The sequence below is a fragment of the Euleptes europaea genome, chromosome 1 (genome assembly GCF_029931775.1).
Source record: "Euleptes europaea isolate rEulEur1 chromosome 1, rEulEur1.hap1, whole genome shotgun sequence".
NCBI classification, from domain to species: domain Eukaryota; kingdom Metazoa; phylum Chordata; class Lepidosauria; order Squamata; family Sphaerodactylidae; genus Euleptes; species Euleptes europaea.
Window position 1 is genome coordinate 30,560,517 of NC_079312.1, and position 25,505 is coordinate 30,586,021.

The 25,505-nt window shown below is 48.6% G+C and overlaps 1 protein-coding gene across 1 annotated transcript in view; it reads left to right on the top strand.

The window, feature by feature from the left end:
* Window positions 1-25,505, top strand: part of LOC130474923 (laminin subunit beta-2-like) — a 99,255-nt gene that overhangs the window by 56,951 nt on the left and 16,799 nt on the right. The window contains exons 18-29 of the mRNA XM_056846618.1: window positions 1,688-1,808; window positions 3,040-3,232; window positions 6,693-6,836; window positions 9,102-9,333; window positions 10,484-10,647; window positions 14,850-15,074; window positions 16,729-16,943; window positions 17,101-17,197; window positions 18,081-18,459; window positions 23,559-23,743; window positions 24,063-24,304; window positions 24,819-25,022. Coding sequence (XP_056702596.1) covers window positions 1,688-1,808; window positions 3,040-3,232; window positions 6,693-6,836; window positions 9,102-9,333; window positions 10,484-10,647; window positions 14,850-15,074; window positions 16,729-16,943; window positions 17,101-17,197; window positions 18,081-18,459; window positions 23,559-23,743; window positions 24,063-24,304; window positions 24,819-25,022 — 2,401 coding nt within the window. The remainder of the gene's footprint in view (window positions 1-1,687; window positions 1,809-3,039; window positions 3,233-6,692; window positions 6,837-9,101; window positions 9,334-10,483; window positions 10,648-14,849; window positions 15,075-16,728; window positions 16,944-17,100; window positions 17,198-18,080; window positions 18,460-23,558; window positions 23,744-24,062; window positions 24,305-24,818; window positions 25,023-25,505) is intronic.

Here is a 25,505-nt window from a genome sequence, read left to right on the forward strand (position 1 = left end):
CCTTAGACTTTTGATTCTATTTCTGTCACCTTCTACTTTTGCTTCTCGTCTATCTCTGGCAATTTTAAGAGTTTCCTCAGACATCCATTTTTCTTTTCTTTTGGCTGCAGGAATAGTCTTTGCACATTCTTCCTTGATAATATCTCTAGTTTCCACCCATAGTTCTTCAGGTTTACATTCACTTGAACTTAGTAATGCAAATCTGTTCCTTACATGGTCTTTAAACTCTTCCGGAATATTGCTTAGATTGTATTTTGGTGCTATGAATGTTTTGGTGTTTTTCTTAAGCTTTATCTTGATTTTCGATATTACCAATTCATGATCTGTACCGCAGTCGGCTCCTGGTCTTGTTTTGGCCGAGAGAATAAAGCTTCTCCATCTTCTGCTTCCAATTATATAATCTATTTGATTTCTATACTGGCCGTCTGGTGATGTCCATGTATACAATCGTCTATTTGGTTGCCTGAAACATGTGTTTGCAATGAACAGATTGTTGTCTTCACAGAATTCTACGAGGCGTTCTCCTGCTTCATTCCGTGCTCCTAGCCCAAATCTGCCAACAACATTTGATTCTGCTTTGTTTCCTACTTTTGCGTTCCAATCACCTATGATTATCAGAATATCTTGTTTAGGTGTGTGATCAATTTCTTCCTGAACACTGGCATAAAAACTTTCAATTTCTTCCTCATCAGCATCTGTAGTTGGGGCATAAACTTGAAGGATGCTTATGTTGATAGGCTTTCCCTGAAGTCTGATTGATATTATTCGGTCAGACTTTGCATTATAGCTCCTGACTGCCTTTGCTACATCTTGCCTCACTATTAAAGCAACTCTGTTTCTTCTCTTTTTGTCATTCCCTGAATAAAACACTTTGTAATTTTCTGATTGAAAATGTCCTAATCCAGTCCACTTTAATTCACTTACTCCCAGGACTGAAATGTCCATACGTTCCATTTCTTGTTTAACAATTTCAAGCTTTCCCTGATTCATGCTTCTCACATTCCATGTTCCTATTATATGCGTCGAACAGCTTCGGACTTTCCTTTGCATCTATTCATGTCAACCACTGAACGTCCTTTCGGCTTTAGTCCAATTGCATCATTAAGAACAGCGCTACTCGTACTTGTCCTCTGCTCTACCCCAGTAGCAGATTGAGTGCCATCCGACCTGGGGGTCCCATCTTCCAGCACTATATCTTTTTTCATTTTGGATTGTCTCATCATAGGGTTTTCAAGGTAAAGGTTGGTCAGAAGTGGTTTACCAGTGCCTTCTTCTGCGCAGTACTAACCAGAGTTAGCCATAGTGACACTGCTGTTGTCTACGAAAGATCTTCCGCCAGTGTCACCTTCCACTACTGCTGCTGCCCAGTAGCTAACCTTCAGGGATTCCTCTGCCCCCCTCCCCACTGGAACTGCCTGTCCTCTTCTGCAGATGTGGCCATTGATCCCTGAAGGGGGTGGATGCATCTTCGTCTGGTGTCTCAGCTGTGACCATTCCGTCTTGAGTGACTCTGCTAGGAGTTTAGTCTCTTGATAGAGTCTAGACCCCTTACGGTATTGCTCTCAGCTTCCCTGACACTCACAAACCCCCTCACCACGTTAAGGTGTGCATCCAGAAGGGGGTGGCTCACTTCTACATTCCTGCTTTCCCTGTCAAGCGAGGCCCTCACTCTCTTGTCTTCTCACAGGTATGTTCTCCTGCCACGGCCTTTCTGCTTTGAACCCAGGAACCAATATGAGATCACTGTGCGCTTCCAGAGAGCAGGTGTGGCGCAGCGGCACCCTGCAGCCTTCATCCTCGTTGACTCGGTGAGAAAGTGCCGCAAACGAACTGTTTTTTGTGTGTGTGACCTAGCTCTCTTCTCTCAGCCAAGCGTTTAACAATCCTTATGGTGGCCAGCCCACTGTGAAATCTCATTCTTTTGCCACCGGGACGGGAAGACTCGCAAGTCCAATTCCGTTGGGTTCCAGAAGCGCAGAAAAACCCTTCGGCTGTCCCACGTCTCCACCTGAGCACCCCTTTCCCTTATTCCTGGGAGTGTACCAAATTCGCTCTGGATAGTAAATGTGAAAGAGTATCTTGCGCCAGACAGAGTAGTACATCTAGCACTCGGTATTTGTGTTACTGTTCAAAGGCTCTACCTGGTTGCTGTGTTTTCTGCTTCGCTCCTACTACCTAGCTAGGGAGAGACTGATCTGTACCAGGGGACAGGGGTCCCCAACCTTTTTGATCCTGTGGGCACCTTTGGAATATTAAGCGAGGGTGGTGAGGGCAACCCCAAAGTGGTTGCCACAAGAGGTGGAGCCAGGCCTAAAATGGCTGCCTCAGGAGGCAGAGCCAAAGGGAATACCTCCCTCCTCACACCTCCTAGGAGGAAGAAGGAAAGTCTGAAGGGGAAATGGAACCACACAAAGACTAAGGAAAGGAGCTTACCAGTCCCTTCTGATTCTCCAGTAGAGAGCCCTTTACTTTGAAAGAGGGCAGTAACAAGGTATGCCAGCGTAGTGTAGTGGTTAAGAGTGGCGGACTCTAATCTGGTGAACTGGGTTTGATTCCCCACTCCTCCACATGAAGCCTGCTGAGCGACCTTAAACTAGTCACAGTTCTCTCAGAACTTTCTCAGCCCCACCTAACTCACAAGGTGTGTGTTGTGGGGAGGGGAAGGGAGGGTGACTGTAAGCTGCTTTGAGACTCCTTAAAAGGTAGAGAAAAGCAGGGTATAAAAACCAACTCTTCTTCTTCTGCCTCCACCCACTTTCCAAAAAGCTTGGCAGATGCCAAGGGAAGTACTGGTGGGAGCCACAGCACCCACAGGTGCCATGTTGGGGGACCCAAGGTCTGTACTCGCTGGTAAAGTTAGAATGAAGCAGATTTTTTGGCCGTCTTTACCAGTTCCCAGTTAGTGTGTCCTTTGTGCAGCTTGTGTTCCACAGGGTGCACTATGTGTATGTGTGTGGGGGGGAGGTTTATCTTGACTGGTCATTATCCTCGCTCCAGCTTGGCTCAACATTTCCCGATGTGTCTCCCTGCACTCTACAGCTGGTTCTTTTGCCGCGTGTGACTGAGCTGCCCGGTCTCCACGGGAATGATCCCACGGCTGTGGAGCGTCGGGAGGAGCTGGAGCGCTACACGTGCCTAGAGGCGTTCCGTATGGCCACCATGCCTGACCTGGCTGAGATGTGCGCTCGTCTGCTCTGCAGCATCTCTGCCCTGATGCACGATGGGGCGCTGCGTAAGTGAAGGGCCAAACCTAGCAAGGGAGTGGAAAAGTACGAAAAAGAGTGTTGCTTCTATAGTAGCCATTTAGTCTGGAATTGCCATGTAGTTACTATGGAGAATCCAAGCGATGTTCCCGCCAAACCATTTCAGTCCATGGTTTTCCCTGTTGACCTTCCGCCATTCCTTCAAAAATGGTTTGTGCTGGTATTCTTGGCTTTGGGACAGAATTGTCATGCTGGCCTGTCCAGGGTGTGGACTAGCAAAGTGCTATTAATGCACCTAGCAGGAAGAGTAGTTGGGTTGCTGGTAGTGCTGCCATTTTAAAATGTCCTGCAGTGCAGTTCCTTTCCCCCACTGTTTTTGAACAGCTGCAATGGCAAAGTGAAAATGAGATCAGGGTCTATTTGGGGGTGTTTTGTTGTTGTTTATTTTGTTTGCAAGTGTAGAATCTTTCAACAAGTATTTTCAATTCCAGTAATAGTATGCCACTGTGAAATAATGCCACTAACAGATGGGGGGTGGGACACAAAGATCAAATCATGGGATTGCAGAGTACTGGATTATTAATTTTTTTCTTTTTGAAGTTTCTATGCTGCCTCTCCAAGGAATGGGCCTGAGGCGGTTTACAATATAAAATATTATTAAAACAGGTGACTTATGGCGACCCCAGCAAGGGGCTTTCAAGGCAAGTGAGAAGTAGAGGTGGTTTGCCATTGCCTTCCTTGGAGGTCTTCCTTGGAGTCTTCAGTCTGCAGTCTTCCTTGGAGGTCTCCCTTCCAAGTACCGACCCTGCTTAGCTTCCAAGATCTGACAAGAGCAGGTTATACCATGCTGCCTTCCCTCCTATAAAACACTGTAAAGATTATTAAATCTTGTCGAAGGCTTTCACAGTCAGAGTTCATTGGTTCTTGTAGGTTATCCGGGCTGTGTGACCGTGGTCTTGGTATTTTCTTTCCTGACGTTTCGCCCGCAGCTGTGGCAGGCATCTTCGGAGGAGTAACACTGAAGGACAGTGTCTCTCAGTGTCAAGTGTGTAGGAAGAGTAATAAATAGTCAGAAAGGGGTTGGGTTGAGCTGAATCATTGTCCTGCAAAAAAGTATCAAAGGTAATGTGCTAATCATTGTCCTGTAAGTATCAAGATAATGTGCTAATGAGGGTGTGGTATGTTAATATGGAACCATTGTATCCTGAAGTGATCTGTTAATGTGTGAAATCCAAGGCTAATCCGCATGGCTATTGTGGACTGTAGTCTTTGTTAGTCTGGAGGTTTTCAGGACAGGAAGCCAAGCCTTATTCATTCTTAAACTCTTTTCTTTTCTGTTAAAGTTGTGCTGATGTTTATGAATTTCAATGGCTTCTCTGTGCAATCTGACAAAATAGTTGGTAGAATTGTCCAGTCTTTCAGTGTCTTGGAATAAGACTCTGTGTCCTGTTTGTGTCAGTCCATGTTCAGCCACTGCTGATTTCTCAGGTTGGCCCAGTCTGCAGTATCATTCATGCTCTTTTATCCTTGTTTGTATGCTGCATTTTGTGGTCCCGATGTAAACTTGTCCACAACTGCAGGGCATACGATATACTCCTGCAGAGGTGAGGGGGTCTCTTTTGTCTTTTGCTGATCGTAGCATCTGTTGTATTTTCTTGGTGGGTTTAAACACTGTTTGTAGGTTATGTTTTTTCAAAAGTTTCTCCATCCTATCAGTGACTCCTTTAATAAATGGCAAGAATACCTTTCCTATGGGAGACTGTTTTTCCTGAGTTTTCTGATTTTTGTTTGGTTTAATGGCCCTTCTGATTTCATTTCTGGAATAGCCGTTTGCTAGCAGTGCGTGATTTAGATGATTAATTTCTTCCTTGAGAAACTGTGGTTCACAGAACCGTCTTGCACGGTCCATTAATGTTTTGATTATTCCTCTTTTCTGTCGGGGGTGGTGGTTGGAGTTTCTGACTATATATTACTCTTCCTACACACTTGACACTGAGAGACACTGTCCTTCAGTGTTATTCCTCTGAAGATGCCTGCCACGGCTGCTAGCGAAACGTCAGGAAAGAAAATACCAAGACCACAGTCACACAGCCCGGATAACCTACAAGAACCAATTATTAAATCTTGCTTACTAGTAAGTTTTAATTCTGTGAGTTCACAATAGTGAAACAACACAAATCACCGATATTTCTTTTTAGAAAGAATGATCAAAGCCTCCTTGATAATGCCTGGGTGAAACTGCATGAAATTGATTAGTGTACTGTCTTTATGTCCTTTGAAGGGCAACTGAGAGTGGAGATCACAGGAGGGAAAGGGGGCAGGGAGGCAAACAGGCAGGTTTTCTCTCTTGATTTTTGATGATAGATCCAAGAGGAGTTGTTTATTTGCCACCAGGACCTTTGTTATGGGAATGGGCACTGCAGGATTGTAAGGAGAACTCAAAGTCTTAGCTAGTACCATGAGGAACTATAGTTATAATTCCACTTGCAGCTGGTGGCATAAGAAGACGAAGAGTTGGTTTTTATAACCTGCTTTTCTATACCTTTAAGGAGTCTCAAAGCAGCTTGCAATCCTTCCACCCCTTCTGCCCCCCACAACAGGCACCTTATGAGGTAGGTGGGGCTGAGAGAGCTCTGAGAGAGCTGTGACTGGCCCAAGGTCACCCAGCAGGCTTCATGAGGAATCAAACTTGGTTCACCAGATTAGAGTCTGCCACTCTTAACCACTACACCATGCTGGCAGTGCAGCAATGGTAGTGCTAAAAGATCCTAGTGCGGAATGAATCAAAGCTTCCTGACACTCCAGAGAGAGAGACGCCAGACTTTAAAAGACTTTAAAATAATCAAGAGTTTAGCATTCTTGGAAAATAATCCAGAATTCTGCAACCAGAAGGCCAAAACGTCTGCCACTGGAATTGTGACACCAAGTCTGATTTCCAAACCTTTAGCATAAACATCAAAAAACAGTTCCTTTCTCGATGTCCGTGATGGCTAGAAAACTGTTCGTTTTTTTTAAATGACAAAAGTAGAAGATGAGATTTTTGAGGAGTCTGTGGCAGCTGCTTGATTGCACATTATATGCCATTACTCTGCATTTCACAATGATGACAAACTGGCAGATTCCTTGACTTCCTTGCTCACGATTCAGGTCTAGGGCTGGAGTCATGTGGTCGGCTTCTGTTCAGTGTGCTGGGAAATATCTTTGTCCCCCACCCCACCCCCAACCCCAGCACGAGATGGGTGTCCCAAATTCTGCCCCCATAGACAGTAAACACGCAAAGCTGGATGAAGATGGTTAAACCTATGTATTTGTTGCTTGTGTTTGTTCTTTATTTCTGATTTATGTAATACTAAAAGGGTAGGGGTCCCAAATTCTGATCTGATTTCATTCTGATGTTATGCCTATTGGGGAGGGGAGGGAGGGATTCCCCTTGTCTTGTACTGACCACACAGCTCCTTCCCTAAGGCTCCGCAATGATATCTCTTCTAGCCTGCCAATGTGACCCGCAAGGCTCCATCAGCAGTGTCTGCCACAAACTAGGTGGGCAGTGTCAGTGTAAACTCAACGTGGTGGGTCGCCGCTGTGACCAGTGTGCCCCAGGCACCTATGGATTTGGGCCATACGGCTGCATTCGTAAGTAACCAAGGTAGAGCCTATACATAACTGTTAGGGTTGCCAGGTCCCTCTTCACCACTGGTGGGAGGTTTTTGGGGCGGAGCAAGAGAAGGGTGGGGTTTGGAGAGGGGAGGGACTTCGATGCCATAGAGTCCAATTGCCAAAACGGCCATTTTCTCCAGGTGAACTTGTCTGTATCGGCTGGAGATCTGTTGTAATAGCAGGAGATCTCCAGCTAGTACCTTAGGGTTGCCAGGTCCTTCTTCGGCACTGGTGGGAGGTTTGGGGGCGGAGCCTGAGGAGGGCAGGGTTTGGGGAGGGACTTCAGTACCATAGAGTCCAATTGCCAAAGCGACCATTTTCTCCAGGTGAACTGATCTCTTATCAGCTGGCGATCAGTTGTAATAGCAGGAGATCTCCAGCTAGTATCTTAGGGTTACCAGGCCCCTCTTCGCCACCGGTGGGAGGTTTTTTGGGACGGAGCCTGAGGAGGGCGTGGTTTGGGGAGGGACTTCAATTTATCCAACTGCCAAAGCGACCATTTTCTCCAGGTCAACTGGTCTCTATTGGCTGGAGATCAGTTGTAATAGCAGGAGATCTCCTGCTAGTACCTGGAGGTTGGCAACCCTAGTAACTGTACACCTCTGTATTCATGTTTGTCTGTCTCAGCTGTGTTAGACATACAGTTAGTTCTCATAATCACGTGGGTTGAAAAAACTGTCTGAATTGTATGACTTCGGATAGCAGGTGGGGCCGCACAAGACTGAATATTCCTTCATATGAGAAATAATCCTGTTAACAAAGAATATGAAATATCACAAAGCAGGATTCTGGTCTAGACTTTTCTTTGGCATGCAACTTTCCTGTACAGGTTAAGTATCCCTTAACCAAACATCTGATATCCGGATTGACCTGAAAACCAGACTTTTAAAGTCAGCATGCAGGCATTACTCACAGTCCCTCAATAGCACACCAGTTTGCTTTCTGATGGTTCAGTGTTCACAAAATTGTTAAAAAACATTGTTTAAAAATTACCGTATTTTTTGCTCCATAAGACGCACTTTTTTCCTCCTCAAAAGTGAGGGGAAATGTCTGTGCATCTTATGGAGTGAATGTGCGTCTTATGGACCCTAGCCCGGTCCATCCGAGACTCCCAGAGCTGGGCGGAGGGACCCCCGCCCCTCCCGCCAGCCGGCTGGGCGCACCGGAACAACGCGAGCCGGCATTCCCCGCCCCGATGGCCAGTTGGGAGGCGGGTGGGGCGCACAGAGCTGGCCGCGTCGGGATGGCGCACTGGGAGGCGGGCGGGGCGCTCAGAACTGGGCGCGTTGGGACGGTGCGAGCCGGCGTTCCTGCTCCGACGGCCAGCTGGAAGGCGGGCGGGGCACACAGAGCTGGGTGCGTTGGGACGGCGCAAGCCGGTGTTCCCCTCCCCGATGGCCAGCTAGGAGGTGGGCGGGCCGCACAGAGCCCGCTGGGCGCGTCGGGACGGCGCGAGCCAGCGTTCCCCGATTCGACGGCCAGCTGGGGTGGGGGTGTCTTATGGTCAGGTGCGTCTTATGGAACGAAAAATACGGTACATTCAGGCTATGTATATTACCATATTTTTCCTTGTATAAGACGACCCTTTTTTCTAAAAATATTTAGAAAAAAATTGGAGGTTGTCTTATACATGGAAGGTCGCTCTCTTCCCCATCCGTCAGCTGACGGGCGAGGAAAAGAGCGGGAGGGAAGAGCCCGATCGCCCTGGCCGGCCGGCAACCAGCCTTCCCGTGGTCCCCTCTCTCTTCCCCGCCCAACAGCTGATGGACGGCAAAGAGAGCGGGCGGGGAAGATCCCAGTTGCCCTGGCCAGCCAGCAACCAGTCGTTTAAATGTCCCCACGCTTCTCTCCCCACCCCGTATTTATCCATACGCCCCGTGCATAAGACAATCCCTGATTTCTTAATTTTGAGTTCAAAAAAATAGGGGAGACGTCTTATACACAGAAAAATACAGTAAGTGTATATAAAACATATATAAAACATAAATGAATTTTGTGTTTAGACTTGGGTCCCATGCCCAAGATATCTCATTATGTATATGCAAATATTCCAAAATATGGAAAGATCTGAAATACGGACCACTTCTGGTCCCAAGCAGTCCGGATAAGGGATACTCAACCTGTATGCAGAGATTCTTTTAAAAAAAGAAGAGGAGGAGCATTCTTTCATGTGAGACCCCCCTCCTCCCCTCCTCTGAAATGGTATCATCCACACACACATCTGTCTCTGTATTTCCGCAGCCTGTGCCTGTTCTCCCGAGGGCTCCATCTCCAAGATCTGTGAACCAGTCAGCGGGCAGTGCCGGTGCCAGCATGGGACTGTGGGACGGCAGTGTGACCAATGCCCGCCAGGCCAGTGGGGTTTCCCAAGCTGCCGACCTTGCCACTGCAACGGCCACTCGGAGGAATGCGACTCGCACACTGGCGCCTGCCACCGGTGCCGCGATTACACGGCGGGCCGTCACTGTGACAGGTGGGCGCGTGGATTTCCTGGCCACATGGAGGGAGCCCCAAATGATAGAGCACATTTCCTAGGGTTGCCAGCTCCAGGTTGGGAAACACTTGGAGATTTTGGGGGTGGATCCTGAGGAAGGTGGGATTTGGGGAGGAGAAATGCTTTAATTGGAGTATAATGTCACAGAGTCCACCTTCCAAAGCGGCCATTTTTCTCCGGGTGAACTGATCTTTGTTGCCTGGAGATCAATTGTAATAGTGGGAGATCTCTAGCCACCACCCTGGCATTTACTGTTTTGGGCCATGTTGCATGACTTTCCATGGTGGGGCTTTCTGACCTCTCTTTTAGATGGAAAGCATTCAAACTTGAGTGGGGGACCAGCAAGAGTAAAGGGATACTTAACCCTTTCCCTTACTGTTGCTTGTCGGCTTAAAACTGTGCCCCGTCCCAGCTGTTTTTCTCCCCTGTGTGAAAAAGTATGGGGATCCTGTATCTTTGCCCCTGCAGGTTGGGCAAGTTGCCGGGCATGGGAAGGATTTTGAATGCACAAATGGCAGCAAAGGGAAGGGGTGAAGAAGCCCCTTTGTTCTCCCTATGGGTTGTCTTCTTGCCACCTCAGATCCACGTGGATACTCTGCAAAGAAAGTTCAGAAAATCAACCGTGTAATTATGCAATAACCTGCAGTTGTAGAATGCAGGCCCTCTGATATGTGTTTTCCAGCAAAAGATTGCAGGCTAGGGTTGCCAGCTCTGGGTAGTAACCATCCAACCATCCAAGAGATATAGGGGATGGAGCCCAGGGAGAGACCTCAGCAGGGTATAATGCCATACAGTCCACTCTCCAAAGCAGCCATTTTCTCCAGGCGAACTGATCTTGATCATCTGGAGATCAATTGTAATAGCAGGAGTTCTCCAGGTGCCACCTGGAAGTTGGCAAGCCTATTGCAGGCCCGTCTCGGAAGGAAACAGGGAAGTTGCATGGACAGCCTGTGATTAGTGAGAGAAGAGGAAGGGTGAGGCAGGAAATTACTGAGGCGCTTAGCAATGAAATAGTAATGGGTGCCTAGATCCTAGTGAGGCCTATGCTGTGGGCAAAACCATTTCTGAAAAGTGACCAGGAAGAGGTGTTGATTCCATACTCTTTACTGTCGTTTTGCCCTCCTCGTAGGTGCTTGGATGGTTACTATGGAGACCCAGTCTTGGGCTCAGGGCAACAGTGTCGGCCCTGCCCGTGCCCTGGGTATCCGGGCTCTCGGCATTATCACGGCATCTCCTGTCACACTGACAGGGAGACCAACCAAATAGTCTGCCTGTGCGCTCCAGGCTATACAGGTAAGTGTGTTGCAGGGTGAGGGGTAATGATTGTAGGCCGGGGTCTTAAAATAACCAGTCCTGGAGAACTCTCCATTCTCTGGACTTTCACCCCAAGGCAAGCCCCTACCCATCTCTAGGGTTGCCAGCTCCAGGTTGGGAAATACCTGGAGATTTTTGGGGTGGAGCCTGAGGAGGGCGGGGTTTGGGGAGGGACTTCAATGCCATAGAGTCCAATTGCCAAATCGGCCATTTTCTCCAGGGGAACTTGTCTCTGTTGGCTGGAAATCAGCTGTAATAACAGGCGATCTCCAGCTAGTACCTGGGGGTTGGCAACCCTACCCATCTCCCTGGCCGACTCAGACTCCTGCCATGCTCCCTTACCTGTTCAACTCAGGCAGCTCAGCCAAGTCAAATGTCACCTGATGGCCTTGACATCTCACATGGTGTTTGCAGTTATAGGCAGGTGGCAAAACCCCCCACAAGATTTATCATATCCCTCCTAAGCTGCCAATGAATCGGGCCCTATTTCAGAAGGAAAGAGGAGGTTTCCACCTTCATCCCCTGCTTGGATTTGCTAATTGAAAGCGTACTCCCCACCTCCCCGCCACTGTTGTCAACATTTTAAAGCAAAATAGTTGGGTCCTTTAAAAACTCACTTTTTTTTTTTAAGGCTAATAAAAGTGCAGGGAGATAGCTGACAATGGGTAGCCATGTTAGTCTTCCTGTAGCAGTAGAAAAGAGCAAGAGTCCAGTTGCACCTTAAAGATTAACAAGATTTCTGGCAGGGTATAAGATTTTGTGAACCACAGTATCTGAAGAAGTGAGCTGTGGCTCACGAAAACTCATACCCTGCCAGAAATTTTGTCAGTCTTTAAGATGCTGCTGGATTCCTAGGCCATTTCTGAACTGTCGATTTTGATGCTAGCTCAAAGCTCCTTTTTAAAATCCAACCTTTAAAATGACTATTCACGGTCCTGATGCAAGAGGAGAAAGTCAAACAAATTCCACACACCCCACTCGCCTTCTCCTTCGTTTGCATAGCCAGTGTGTGTGTGTGTGTGTGTGTGTGTGTGTGTGTGTGTGTGTGTGTGTGTGAAGTGCCGTCAAGTCGCTTCCGACTCATGGCGACCCTATGAATGAAAGTCCTCCAAAATGTCCTATCTTTGACAGCCTTGCTCAGATCTTACAAATTGAAGGCTGTGGCTTCCTTTATTGAGTCAATCCATCTCTTGTTGGGTCTTCCTCTTTTCCTGCTGCCCTCAACCTTTCCTAGCATGACTGTCTTTTCCAGTGACTCTTGTCATCTCATGACGTGACCAAAATACGATAGCCTCAGTTTAGTCATTTTAGCTTCTAGGGTCAGTTCAGGCTTGATTTGATCTATAACCCACTGATTTGCATAGCCATTAGCAACAGTCATTTGCATAGCTAAGCCGCTGTTTGATTCTGCATGCTTCCTTCAGTGAATGCTTCGATGCAGGGGCGGAGCAAATACAAAAGGTCGCATTAAAGGGGCTCTTAAGAAATGCAAAGTAGGTCTGCTCCAGCTTTGCAGTGAAGTCTGGAATCATGGTTCAGCGCGAAGAAATAACAAAAATATGCGGGGCACTTCAGCCTGGAACGCGCTGTTAATTACCAAGCATAAACAGCCCTACTTTTTTCTACTACAAGTGCAGGGAATGCAGTTTCAATGATTGTACCAAGCAGAATTTGGATGTTTAAACCCTCCTTCCTTCCCTTGTAGCCCTGATGCAACTCACAGCCGCACATGTGAAAAGTTTATCTTTTGTGTGTGTGTAAAGAGCCATCAAGTCGCAGCTGACTTCTGGCGACCCCTTATGGGGTTTTCAAGGCAAGAGACGAACAGAGGTGGTTTGCCAGTGCCTACCTCTGCACAGCGACCCTGGTATCCCTTGGAGGTCTGCCATCCAAATACTAACCAAGGCTGACCTTGCTTAGCTTCCGAGATCTGACGAGATCGGGCTGTACCATGCTTCCTTCCCTCCCAGTTTATCTTTTGTGTGTGTGTAAAGTGCCGTCAAGTCGCAGCAGACATGGCGACCCCTTATGGGGTTTTCAAGGCAAGAGACTAACAGAGGTGGTTTGCCAGTGCCTTCCTCTGTATAGTAACACTGGTATTCCTTGGTGGTCTCCCATCCAAATACTAACCAGGGCTGACCCTGCTTAGCTTCTGAGATCTGAAGAGATCAGGCTAGCCTGGGCCATCCAGGTCAGTAATTTATCTTTTACAGCATGCCAAAGAGCCCTGATCTTTGTCACTTCCATTTTGGCCCTTAGTGGAGCCCTCTTGTGCAGCCTAGCTTGCTGTATAGCCTGATCCATACATCTTCCTCCTCTCAGTCTCACTCTCTACATACCCACATATGCCCCTGACTGATGTTACCACCGTATTCCTTTTTGTCTCAGACTCTACAGCCCACGTGGTCCTGCTCTTCCCTGGCCCTAATTCATCCAGATATTCTTTACCAGAAACAATTGAGTGATGTCTTTTGTATGCCACTTAACCCAGTTCAGCTGAAGCACTCGGGCACCGCTATTTCTGTGCCTGCTATTTGAAATTCCAGCAGAGAAGTCATGTTATTCTGAAACAGCAGGGAGATATAACGTACGGCCTTCCCAGACAGTCTGTTTATAGCACAACAAATGCTTATTTGCGGCTCCCTTGTCACAAAAGGATCCCGGCAGCGCTTCTCTTTTGGGGATATGACATGTCTCTGGCAAAATGAGATATATTGTTGCTGGAATAGTGCAATTCTTTCTAAGGTTAGACAGGACAACGCTAGGAGGAGCAGTGGCTCAGCGGTATATAGCAGACACAGAAAAGTCCCACGTTTTCTTTCTGGCACCTCCAGTTTAATATCTCAGGTAGGAGGTGTTGGGAAAGACTTTCCTCTGCATGAGAACATGGAGAACTGCTGCCCGTCAGAGAAGATAATCCTGACCTAGAGGGACCAGTGGTGTGATTCAGTATAAGGCAACTTTGTACTGACTATTGAGGCAGACTTCCTTAACATATGTCAGTTTTAGCTCCTGTGGAAGTCTGCCTCAATAGTGTGCAGACTGTCATGCTGAGGTTAGTCATTTCAGTTCCCTTTTTGCAAGGTGGGTGCTTGCACTGTAACTGGTACGTCCCCCAGAGAACACTTATTTCAGTGAATAACAATCTCCTGGTGGTCCCCAGCCCAAAGAGTGTCCGTCTGGCTTCGGCCAGGGCCTTCTCTGCCCTGGCCCCTGCTGGCGGAATAGCCTCTCTAATGAGACCAGGGCCCTGCAGGACCTTAGGGAATTCTGCAGGCCTGCAAGACTGAACTGTTCCGCCAGGATCAGCTATGTTTTTTGCCATAGATGCTGGCCTCCCTAAATCCCCCTCCCCCTCCTTTTCATGCTACTGTCATCTAAAATGTATGGGGGGGTGCTCTGACTGACTACAGACCTGCTGCGGCTTCTATGCCATAATAAGTGTGCCAAATGTTTTGAGATTGATATTTTTATATTTGATGGGGCTGGTTTTATTTATGAACGCTTTTAACATGATATGATATGATGTTTTAATCACTTTGTGAGTCGCCCTGAGCCCGGCTTTTTGCCAGGGAAGGAGGGATATAAATTTAATTAATAAATAAACACACACACACATCACTGACTTTAGCATCGACGAACACAAAAGCAGAAAGACAACATGGTAGAGCATCTGCTCAGCTTGCAGAAGGTCCCGGGTTCAGTCCTTTGCATCTCCAGTTAAAAGGATCAGGTAGCAGAAGGGTTGCCAGGTCCCTATTTGCCACCGGTGGGAGGTTTTGGGGTGGAGCTTGAGGAGGGCGTGGTTTGGGGAGGGAAGGGACTTCAATGCCATAGACTTCAATTGCCGGAGTGGCCATTTTCTCCAGGTGAACTGATCTCTATTAGCTGGGGATCAGTTGTAACAGCGGGAGATCTCCAGCTAGTACCTGGAGTTAGCAGATCATAAGAAAGGTCTTTACCTGCCACCGTCAGTGAGACAGTCTTGATCTTGACAGACCCCTGGTTTGGCTCAGCATAAGGCAGGTTTCACGAGTCTGATAAATATTGGGCAGGATAGCCGAACAGAGTTGCGCCTACCATGAAGCCATGATGAGAAGGGAGGGAAGAAAAGGAAGAGTGTGAGGCAGCCACTTCACCTCCTGTTGTGCCCGTCGCTGATAATCCCATGTGTCTGGCAGGGCCCCGTTGCGACCGCTGCGCGCCTGGATATTTTGGAGCACCCGAGCAAGAGAACGGAGCCTGCCGCCCCTGTCAGTGCAACAACAACATCGACACCAGTGACCCGGAGGCCTGTGATCCGCGCACCGGCCAATGCCTGCGCTGCCTTTACCACACCGGGGGACCCCACTGTGCCGAATGCCAGCCTGGTTACTACGGCAATGCTTTTCAGCGCAACTGCCGACGTGAGTGGGGCGGCTGGGCCTAGACTGAGGGACCCGTGCTGTGAGAGTGAAAAGAGGATTTAGGCCTTGGGGCACAAGCTGGAACTAGAAGCTGGGGTTGTAGGCCCCACACATTCTGAGTGGGTCAGGGACCGAGGGGAAAGAGCCTAGTACCAAAGGAGAGATCTCTTAAAGTGGGGGTGCGGTAGGGTTGCTAGGTCCCTCTTCGCCATTGGCAGAAGGTTTTTGGGGTAGAGACTGAGGAGGGCGGGGCTTGGGTAGGGGAGGGACCAATGCCATAGAGTCCAATGGCCAAAGCAGCCATTTTCTCCATGTGACCTGATCTCTATCGGCTGGAGATCAGTTGTAATAGCAGGAGATCTCCAGCTAGTACCTGGAAGTTGGCAACCCTAGGGTGTGGTGAGGCAAGGCTGTGTGGCAGGCCATGGCTCTGAGGATGTGGTCATATTCTGTGTTCTGTGTTCTGGTGTGCCCCAAACATCTGAAATGGGGAGCTAGTTGTGGTTATAAACACAGTTCATAGTTATTTAACTTCATCCCCTGCCTTTATCCTCAATGGGAAACCAGAGCTGCTTACCTCAGTCTCCTCTCACCATGTTCTGTGCTACGGGGAAAGAACATGAGCAGATACACCCTCATTATGACTACTTCACCAGTTACTATGCTCTGCTGCTGAAAATGAGTTATTTTTAAAAATCTCTTCCTTGTTTGGTTTCGGTTTAAATGGGATATACTAGAACCGAGCGAACGTCGCTTTAAGGATTAGCAAGGGTTATTGCATTGTAGCATAATTGCACATCAGCACATCGTAAAGTACGTGACCCCGTCTTCCAAAGAGAAGCCCCAGAGATAGCAGGAATTTTGAACTGACACCAAAGAAATCTCCGCACTCCTTTTAAGGAGTGGGAATAAGTAGACATGGGGATTGTGAGCTACATTTGGAGATGGGAAAGGGGGAAAGAGGAGTGGGTGAGAAAGAGGTTATTTGAGGCTGGTCTTAGCAGAGAGCTCTTTTTGGGTGGCTTATTCAGTACCCAGTCAAGCCATGTAAAAGAAGGGAGGTGGTTGTGAAATAGGTGGGTATCCTGATGCAGTTACCCCTCTATCAGAGAGCCAGCGTGGTGTAGTGGAGTGGTGGAGAACCGGGTTTGATTCCCCACTCCTCCACGTGAGTGGTGGACTCTAATCTGGTGAACTGGGTTGGTTTTCACACTCGTACACATGAAGCCAGCTGGGTGACCTTGGGCTAGTCACAGCTCTCTTAGAGCTCTCTCAGCCCCGCCTATCTCACAGGGTGTCTGTTGTGGAAAGGGGAAGGGAAGGTGACTGTAAGCTGGTTTGATTCTTTCTTAAGTGGTAGAGAAATTCAGCATACAAAAACCAACTCTTCTTATTGTTGTTGTTCTTGTTCTTCTTCCACCACTGATGTCTGGTGAACCATTTATGGGAATTCCAAATCTTTTAAAAAAATCAGTTGCCCTCAAACAAAACATGGGAGGGCTGGATAGTAAAGCTCAGCAATGTTGGGGTGATGGAAAAACTGGGTATCCTGAAAATTTTCTGGTTGGACAAGAAAGCTGAGAGATAAGCGGGGGGTGGGCTGCTCTTTGCTTCCTAGCCCTGTCCAATGCCCTGCTCTTCCCCCACCCTCCAGGCTGTACATGTAACGAGCAGGGAACCCTGCCCTCACATTGCTCCGAGGGGATCTGCCACTGTGACCGAACGACCAGCAGCTGCCCTTGCCGTGCCAATGTGGTAGACAAGAACTGCGATAAATGTGCCACCAACTTCTGGGGCTTTGGCAGCGAGCTGGGGTGCCAGCCGTGCAACTGCGACCCTGCTCATTCGTTACGGTCAGACTGCAACTTGGTAAGTGACCGACCACCCAAAAGGGTCGGGTGAAAAGGAGAGAGGGGCTGGGGCAGTGCTAGACGTCTTGCCGTATGCCCCCAGACTAGTGGGCAAGTTGGAGGCTGGCAACTCAGCCTCGCCATTGCCCCTGCCCTAAGTCTCGCTTTCCACTCAGTTCACAGGCCAGTGCCACTGCCAGCCGGGCTTCGGAGGGCGTGTCTGCTCCCACTGCCAAGAGAATCACTGGGGTGACCCGGAACAGGAGTGTCTGGGTGAGTATAAGCACATAGCACAAGCCAACATCTCTCATGCACATTTCTCTCATGTCGGCATAGACCAGTGTTCACAAGAAAGCCAGACCTGAAAACCTTTAAAAGATTCCAAGATTACAACTTGATCAGCTTTGACTTACTGGCATAAGGATACTTCCTTACTGATGGGGTTCGGCCTCCTGCCATTTCCTTGTTTTGCCTCAACAGAACACAGCAGCATGCTGGCTAATCTCTAATAGTTATAATAGTAGCAGATTCAAATAGGTCACAGAATAGATAACTAATAACAATATAACATTAACATAAACAATAGCAAACTAGCTCAGTTGCCCTCAGTTTCCTGTTTTTGGCCAGACTCGGGTGGTGACTCATAGATTGAACCTCCACCTAACACCCCTAGATTACCAATTCTGGAGCCATTATGGGTTCAAGTTCAGGCCAGGCCTCGCTTGAGTGCATATTTTTCACTTCTCTGCTAGGATCGGTTGACCCAATATAGATCGGCTCTAGAAAGATTCGAGCTCTGCCCGACCCCCAAGCAGGCTGAACATTCCCCGTGATTGGTGGAAGAAGAGGGGGAGGGAGGGAGGATAAGAGGAGACAGGCAACGCAGTGGGTGTTGCCAACAGAGGGGCGGAGAATGGAAGCATCTCCAGCTTGTCCGCACCCCGAGGATGATTGTCTTTAAAATGGAGTAAAGAAATACACCTTCAGTTTGTCGGAGAAACTGACATTAAACTCTTGAAAAACATTCCCAAGACCAAACGGAGGGGAAATGGTGAGGACACAAAAAGATAAGACATTTCATTAAATGTTACAAATAATTTGTGCGCTAATGGCCTAAGTTTCGCCTCGGTCTAACCTGTGCCTCGGCCCCCTACAGCATGCGAGTGCAACCCGACGGGATCGGAGACCCTGCAGTGCGAACGTCTCAGCGGACACTGCCTGTGCCTGGCTGGCTTTACGGGGCGGCGCTGCGACCAGTGCCAGAGGGGCTTCCGGCAGAACTTCCCCCGTTGCTCCGCCTGCCATCCTTGCTTCGGTCAGTGGGACAAGGTGCTGGAGCCGCTCTGGGCACAGCTGCGGCGGCTGCAGGAGACCGTCCGGGCCCTAAAGGAAGGGGGCCCCATCCCTGAGGCCAGCAACAGCCGCCTGCGCAACCTAGAGAGAAGCCTGGATCAAGTGCAGCAGCTCCTTGGGGACGGGAGCAGCCCGAGCGCCTCCCTGCCACACCACCTCAGCACTCTCCTGGCACGGCTCAGGTAGGGGGAGAGGGAACGTGGTGGGCAGGGCAAGGGTGGGCGAGATTGGCGTCGGAAACGGGGGAAATGTCTGCCAAAATAATAATAATATTTATTATTTATTTTTAGACTTATATCCCGCCCTTTCTCCTGGCGGAAGCTGGGCTCAGGGCGGCTAACATCAGATAAAAACATTGTAAGACACATTAAAAATATACAAAAGTTGCCCCCGGCTAAAAACCGAACGATCTCTGAATTAAAGTAAAATGGCGCTCGTTTACCCACACATAGGGCCACAGGTGGCCCGGGGAAGCAGTCAGGGTCCCCTATTAGAAGATCAGATTAAATAAGTGGTGAGGGGAACAGGAAGGGAAGCCAGAATGGTAAGAATGGGGTCATACAGACATTTTCTTAACAAGACCTTTTTTTCCTTTACTTTTACAAGAAAATTAGATACAACTCAGTTTTTTTGTTTGGATTTTTAGGCTTTTTTGTTTGGATTTTTAGGATTTATTGGATTTTTAGGCAGTTCTGTCCCAACAGGTTGGGCTTAGAGCTGCATACACCAAGGTTATATGATTAAAATTCATATACTAGGCTGCTTAAACTAAACCAAGGATTTAAAACGACAACGCCTTGACTCATGGCTGCAGCATTATTCTTTATAATGTTTCCAATAATAAAAGGAGGGGGGAAGGAGGAGAGAGGGAGGCCAAACTGTTGCTATAAACCTGTATCCCTATGGATTTAGTAAGTCCCACTTGGGAGGGAAGGCAGTGTTGTATAACCCGATATTGTCAGATCTTGGAAGCTAGACAGAGCCAGTACTTGGAAGGGAGACCACCAAGGAAGGCTCTGCAGAGACACGCAATGGCAAACCACCTCCGCTTCTCCCTTGCCTTGAAAGCCCCTTGCTGGGATCGCCATAAGTAGGGTTGCCAACCTCCAGGAACTAAAACAAAGAACCAGTACCACTCAATTTAGTACAAAGTCTATTAAAAACTAAGTGCAAACATGAACAACTATTCAAAAACCACAAAGTTACAACAATAGACACAGTATATACAAGTGAATCAATAAGCAGTGAACTTCAAACAATCTAGTACAAGCATAATAGCTGTCTCCAAAGAACCAAATGTCAGTCCAATGTACAAAGGAAGAAGAACACGATCTTCTTATCCAAAAGTAGACAGTTGCTCCAGAGTAGGTAGCAAAATAATCCAAGGTGAACTGTAAGGAAGGAAACGCTATTCCGGATATTCTGTAGCACTTTCACCAAAGCATAGCTTCATCAGCCTTTGCAATATCATGGAAGTCACGGCCCGTTTCCCCACTTTCCTTGCCTTGTGACGAGGGAACAGATGCAAGAAAAGGTCAGATTGTTGCATCTGTTCCCTCGTCACAAGGCAAGGAAAGTGGGGAAACAGGGGCCGTGACTTCTATGATGTTGCAAAGGCTGATGAAGCTATGCTTTGGTGAAAGCGCTACAGAATATCCGGAATAGCGTTTCCTTCCTTACAGTTCACCTTGGATTATTTTGCTAACTACTCTGGAGCAACTGTCTACTTTTGGATAAGAAGATCGTGTTCTTCTTCCCTTGTACATTGGACTGACGTTTGGTTCTTTGGAGACAGCTATTATGCTTGTACTAGATTGTTTGCAGTTCACTGCTTATTGATTCACTTGTATATACTGTGTCTATGTGTCTATTGTTGTAACTTTGTGGTTTTTGAATAGTTGTTCATGTTTGCACTTAGTATTTAATAGACTTTGTACTAAATTGAATGGTACTGGTTCTTTGTTTTAGCACCTTTATGATCAGTACTGTGAGTTTTTCTATACAACCTCCAGGAACTAGCTGGAGATCCCACTATTACAACTGATCTCCAGCCAATAGAGATCAGTTCACCTGGAGAAAATGGCTGCTGTGGCAATTAGACTCTATGGCACTGAAGTCCCTCCCCTCCCCAAACCCTATCCTCCACCCCCAAAACCTCCCACTGGTGGTGAAGAGGGAACTGGCAACCCTAACCATAAGTCAGCTGTGACGTGACTGCACTTTACACCAAGGGTGGGGAACCTCCGGCCCGCGGGCCAGATACGGCCCGCGAGCTCATTTTATCCGGCCCCCAGCCCGCCTGCCAAGGCCGGGAGCTCCAATGAGCTAGCTGTTGCTAGCCGGAGCCTCCTCTTGGCACTTCGGGTTTTTCTGGGAGGCAGGAGCGCATGCCGGCCCCAAACCTTCCCCCTCCCAGCTTGCCTTTGTCTGTGGGGCGTGGTGATCCCCTGGCCACACCCCCGTGCCGTGAGCTTTTGTGCCGCCGGGGCCTTGCCAGCCTGCGCGCTGGCCGTGCTGCCGGCTCGGGGCCCCTGTTCAGCCCTCCCTTCTCGACCCCACCCCCGGGCGCACCCCCGCGCTGCAGCCTAATGCTGAGGTGGGGCTGAGACTCGGGCCTCCGGGGCCCCGCCAGCCTGCAAGCTGGCTGCGCCGCCGGCTTAGTGAGCCCCTGTGTGCGTGGCTGGGTTCATGCAGGAAGGAACCTGGGGCCTTCTGCAAGTGGGTGCGTGCCTGTGTGTGTTTATGTGCGCGGGGGGGGGGGAACCGGGAAAGATTCCATGTTCCTTCCCAGCTCCCCCCCTCCCCTGCACGCGCACACACACACAGGCACACACCCGCTTGCAGAAGGTCCCAGGTTCCTTCCGAGTGGGGGGGGGGAGGGAGAAAGACACTTCCCCCAAGGCCGCCCCTACAGCTGCAGTGTGCAGGAACGTCGCGGCACAATTAAAAAAAACCTTTCACTGTCTCAGCCGTTCCTGCATGCTGCGGCGGCGTGCGCAACCGGGCTTCAACCTTCCCGCCTCCCTACCCTGCCCCCAGAGTCGCCTAATCGCCTCCCATGCGGATGCTCCGCCGCTGGGAGCGGCTTGGCTTCTTCTCTTCTTCCCCCCTCCCTCTTGCCACTCAACAGCTGACAGGTGGCGAGAGGGGGGGAAGAAGAAGAAGCCAGCCGCTCCCGGGAGCCGAATAGGCACTCTGGGGGTGGGGCGGGGTGGCGAGGCAAGTTGAAGCCCAGTTGCGCGGGGTTGCGCACGCCGCCAGGTGTGTGTGTGTGGGGAGGCTTTTCTCTCTTCCTTTTTCTGTCACTCCTTTCTCTCCCTTTCTTTCTCCCTCTTTTTCTGTCTCTTTCTTGGTCTGTCACACTCTGTCCTTTTCTTTTTCTCTGTCCTTTTCTTTCTCCCCCTCCCCTCCCTCCCTCCCTCTCTTTTTCTTTACACGCCTGCACAAGTCCCACCGATTTCATCCTTAGGCCAGTCATGCACTCTCAGCTTCACAGGGTTGTTGTGAAGATAAAATGAAGGAAAGGCAAACAGTGCGCGCATGGGATTTCCTGTCTACCCCTTTTCTTTTCTCCCTCTGTGCTCTTAATTTTTACAAATGTTACTTTTATTGCTGTGGTTTACTTAGCTTTTATGTCACAATATTACACTGCTGGGGAAATATGCTATCGTTTTTATAGTGTTCTTTTTTTTAAAAAAAAATGTTATTAGGCCACTTCAAGAAGTTCAGCTGGCAATGCAGGATATAGAAGTTTTAATGGAAATAAATCACATAAGCTGTTCCTGACGTACCTACCCAAGAACCAATTTTCCGTGTCCCCAATTTCAGACTTATTGGCAGATTATTCAGCTTGTAATGGACACATTACCGGTTATAAGATGCTGTGAATCCTCTTACCATTCTTCCAAAAGATTTTGAAGGCAGAGAATTTTGATCTTGAATATATTATAAGTCTCTTGTATGCTGCCGGATTCAATTTAGCTGCTAATTAGAGGAGTGTGAGCCTATCCCGCCCTTAAATTTACAATTCACCGTCAGGTAAAATATGGAAGAAAGCAGAAAGGAAGAAGCTGACATTATTTGTACAATTTTCTGATGATAATAGGGTTGCCAGGTCCCTCTTCGCCACTAGCGGGAGGTTTTTGGGGTGGAGCCTGAGGAGGGTGGGGTTTGAGGAGGGGAGGGACTAATGCCATAGAGTCCAATTGCCAAAGCGCCCATTCTCTCCAGGTGAACTGATCTCTATGGGCTGGAGATCAGTTGTAATAGCAGGAAATCTCCTGCCACCACCTGGAGGTTGCAAGAATCAGCAGCAGACAAATGCCCACTTAATGAGTTACACAGTGTACTGTATTTTGACTAGGTGGATAAATCCTAAGTTACATGGAAACATCATATGTTACAAAATAAATACAAACGCTGATATATCTATATTGACTCCCTGTGTTTCAATTGCCGTACTTTCAGGCACAGGTGAGTCAAGAGCAGCGTGAATCACATACAATGCATATAAGGAAAAATGTCCTGGCTGATGCACAATGTTGCATAGGTAAAGCGTGGATCTTCACGACTCAAACAGTCCGTAGTATCGAACCTACAGGGGTATTGAACCTACAGGGTAATGCCCTGTTTCGACCTTTCCGTTTTCATCAGGACTCAAGCATGGCAGTACAAATATCTGCTCCTGCAGTGAGAGGAACGTTGCAGCAGTCTGACCTGTTTGTTTTGCCACCACCTGGAGGTTAGAAAAAAGAAGGCTCTGTGCTGTATAGGGTAGCAAGCAGCAAGAAACAGCACAAAATTTCAATGCAAAAGATATATATTATAAGTGCACAAGGTGTGAAGTGAGTACATAAAAGACATACAATAGACAATTACAATTAACAAACTGACAAGAAAGATCGACTATTATAGGTAAGTACACAATAATTGTTACTAATGGTATTCTTTTCCTTTTTTACATAGAGTTCCAGGTAAGTACAGTTCTTTCCCAAATGTTTAAGAAGAATACAACAGTGAACAAAACAGCCAGAATATGATGGACGTGTTGTCTAGATCGGTGTCCACGTTTCACCAAGGATTCATCAGCTGGTCAATTTCTCAATAAAATTAATAAATATGTACCAACACCATAATAGGTATAATTCTCAGCTGCCTGGAGGGCTTGGTATCAAATCAGTATGAAAACACTAGTTAGGTTTGAGAGACGGTGACATGTCCAGTGAGCTTCCTGGCTGAGGAGGGTCATTTCCCAGGCTTCTGTGCTCTAATCTCTCACCAGGGCGGACATGGATGACCTCTGGCAACAGCTGCAGACCGCAGATTCACACCTGGATGGCGCCGAGCAGGACGCTGTAGGACAGAAGAGCCGCCTGAACGCGCTGAACCGTGAGCTGGGCACGCTGAACCGCACTGTCACCCGCCTCCGCAATCAGCTGGGGAGCATAGCAGGTGCCAACTTTAATGGTAAGGAAGATGAGGACACTGTCCATCCCAAGGGAGTATCTGTACAAGATAAGGGGAGGGGCCGTGGCTCAGTGGTACAGCATCTGCTTGGCATGCAGAAGGTCCCAGGTTCAATCCCCGGCATCTCCTGTTAAAGGGACTAGGCAGGTAGGTGATGTGAAAGACCCCTGTCTGAGACCCTGAAGAGCCACTGCCAGTCTGAGTAGACAATACTGACTTTGATGGATTTAGGGTCTGTTTCAGTATAAGGCAGCTTCATGTGTTCATGTCACTCTTCTTCCGTTCCCTGAAACATTCCTGGTTTCCCTGTGCTCGGCAGAGTCTTTCCGTAGCATCGTGGGGTATTTCCGGATGTCGGAGGAGGCGCAGCAGCAAGCAGAGGCCTCGGTTCAAGGGCCGCAGAGCCCCGTGGGCCAATCTAAACGCACACATCAGTCCACAGTCGGATTGCTAAAGCGTAGGGGAAACGCCTTCCGAAGGAGCGCAGCGGCTCACCGAAAATCTCTTCGTGACCTTAAGAGAAACGTCAATGGCCTCCACCTCCGCGGGATCAACCAGAAGGTGGGTTCTGTGCCCGGGGATGGGTGAGGGGAGGACAAGGAAACCGTGGGAGTGGATTGAGCACAAACATGGTGGCCATTTCTCCCTGCCTCCTGACCTGAGTGTCGGTCCTTCTTTCTTCCGTTCTGTCTGCTTACACAGTAGACTTGCCCTGTGGCGCAAAGTGGTAAGCTGCAGTACTGCAGTCAAAAGCTGTGCTCGCTGCCTGAGTTCGATTATGACGGAAGTCGTTTCAGGTAGCCGGCTCAAGGTTGACTCAGCCTTCCATCCTTCTGAGGTCGGTAAAACGAGTACCCAGCTTGCTGGGGGTAAAGGGAAGATGACTGGGGAAGGCAATGGCAAACCACCCCGTAAACAAAATCTGCCTAGTAAACGTCGGGATGTGACGTCACCCCATGGGTCAGTAATAGTCCGGAGCTTGCACAGCGGACTACTTTTACCTTTACACAGTAGACTTGGGTCTCACCAGAGGCCTGTCTCCCTGGGCTGATCTTGGACTACTCTCTTGCTCCAGATCTGTGGCGGTTCTGGAGAAGAGGACTGTCAGCAAGCTCCCTGTGGAGGGGCCAACTGCAAGGACAGCTCGGGACAGCGGCGCTGTGGAGGCCCTGGCTGTACTGGAGCACTGCCTGTTTCCATGCAGGCCCTGGATACAGCCCAGAACATCTCCCGCCGGCTGGAGGCCACCACCAGGCAACTGGGCACCATTGCTAGCAAGGTATTGCATCAGTATAGCAGTATGTATTGGAGGACTGTCCGGTGATACGATGCAATAATAATTAGAAGTGGAGTAAACACATGAACACATGAAGCTGCCTTATATGGAATCAGAGCCTTGGTCCATCCAAGTCAGTATTGTCTACTCAGACCAGCAGCGGCTTTCCAGGGTCTCAGGCAGAGGTCTTTCCCTTCACCTACCTCCCTAGTCCATTTAACTAGAGATGTCGGGGATTGAACCTGGGACCTTCTACGTGCTAAGCAGAGGCTCTACCACTGAGTGGGTATTGGAATTAGTGTTCTTATATAATGCCATTGATGTCTACGACTCCTTATGGAATAGCAAGCCAAAAGACAGAACTCTGCTTCAAAGGGCTTACAAAGACCCGAGGCAATAGTGGACAAACATGAATGAATGCAGTTAACTGTATGGGCAGCCCATTCGTGAAAGGGGGGGGTACCTGCGCCACGACCAGGGATGGCG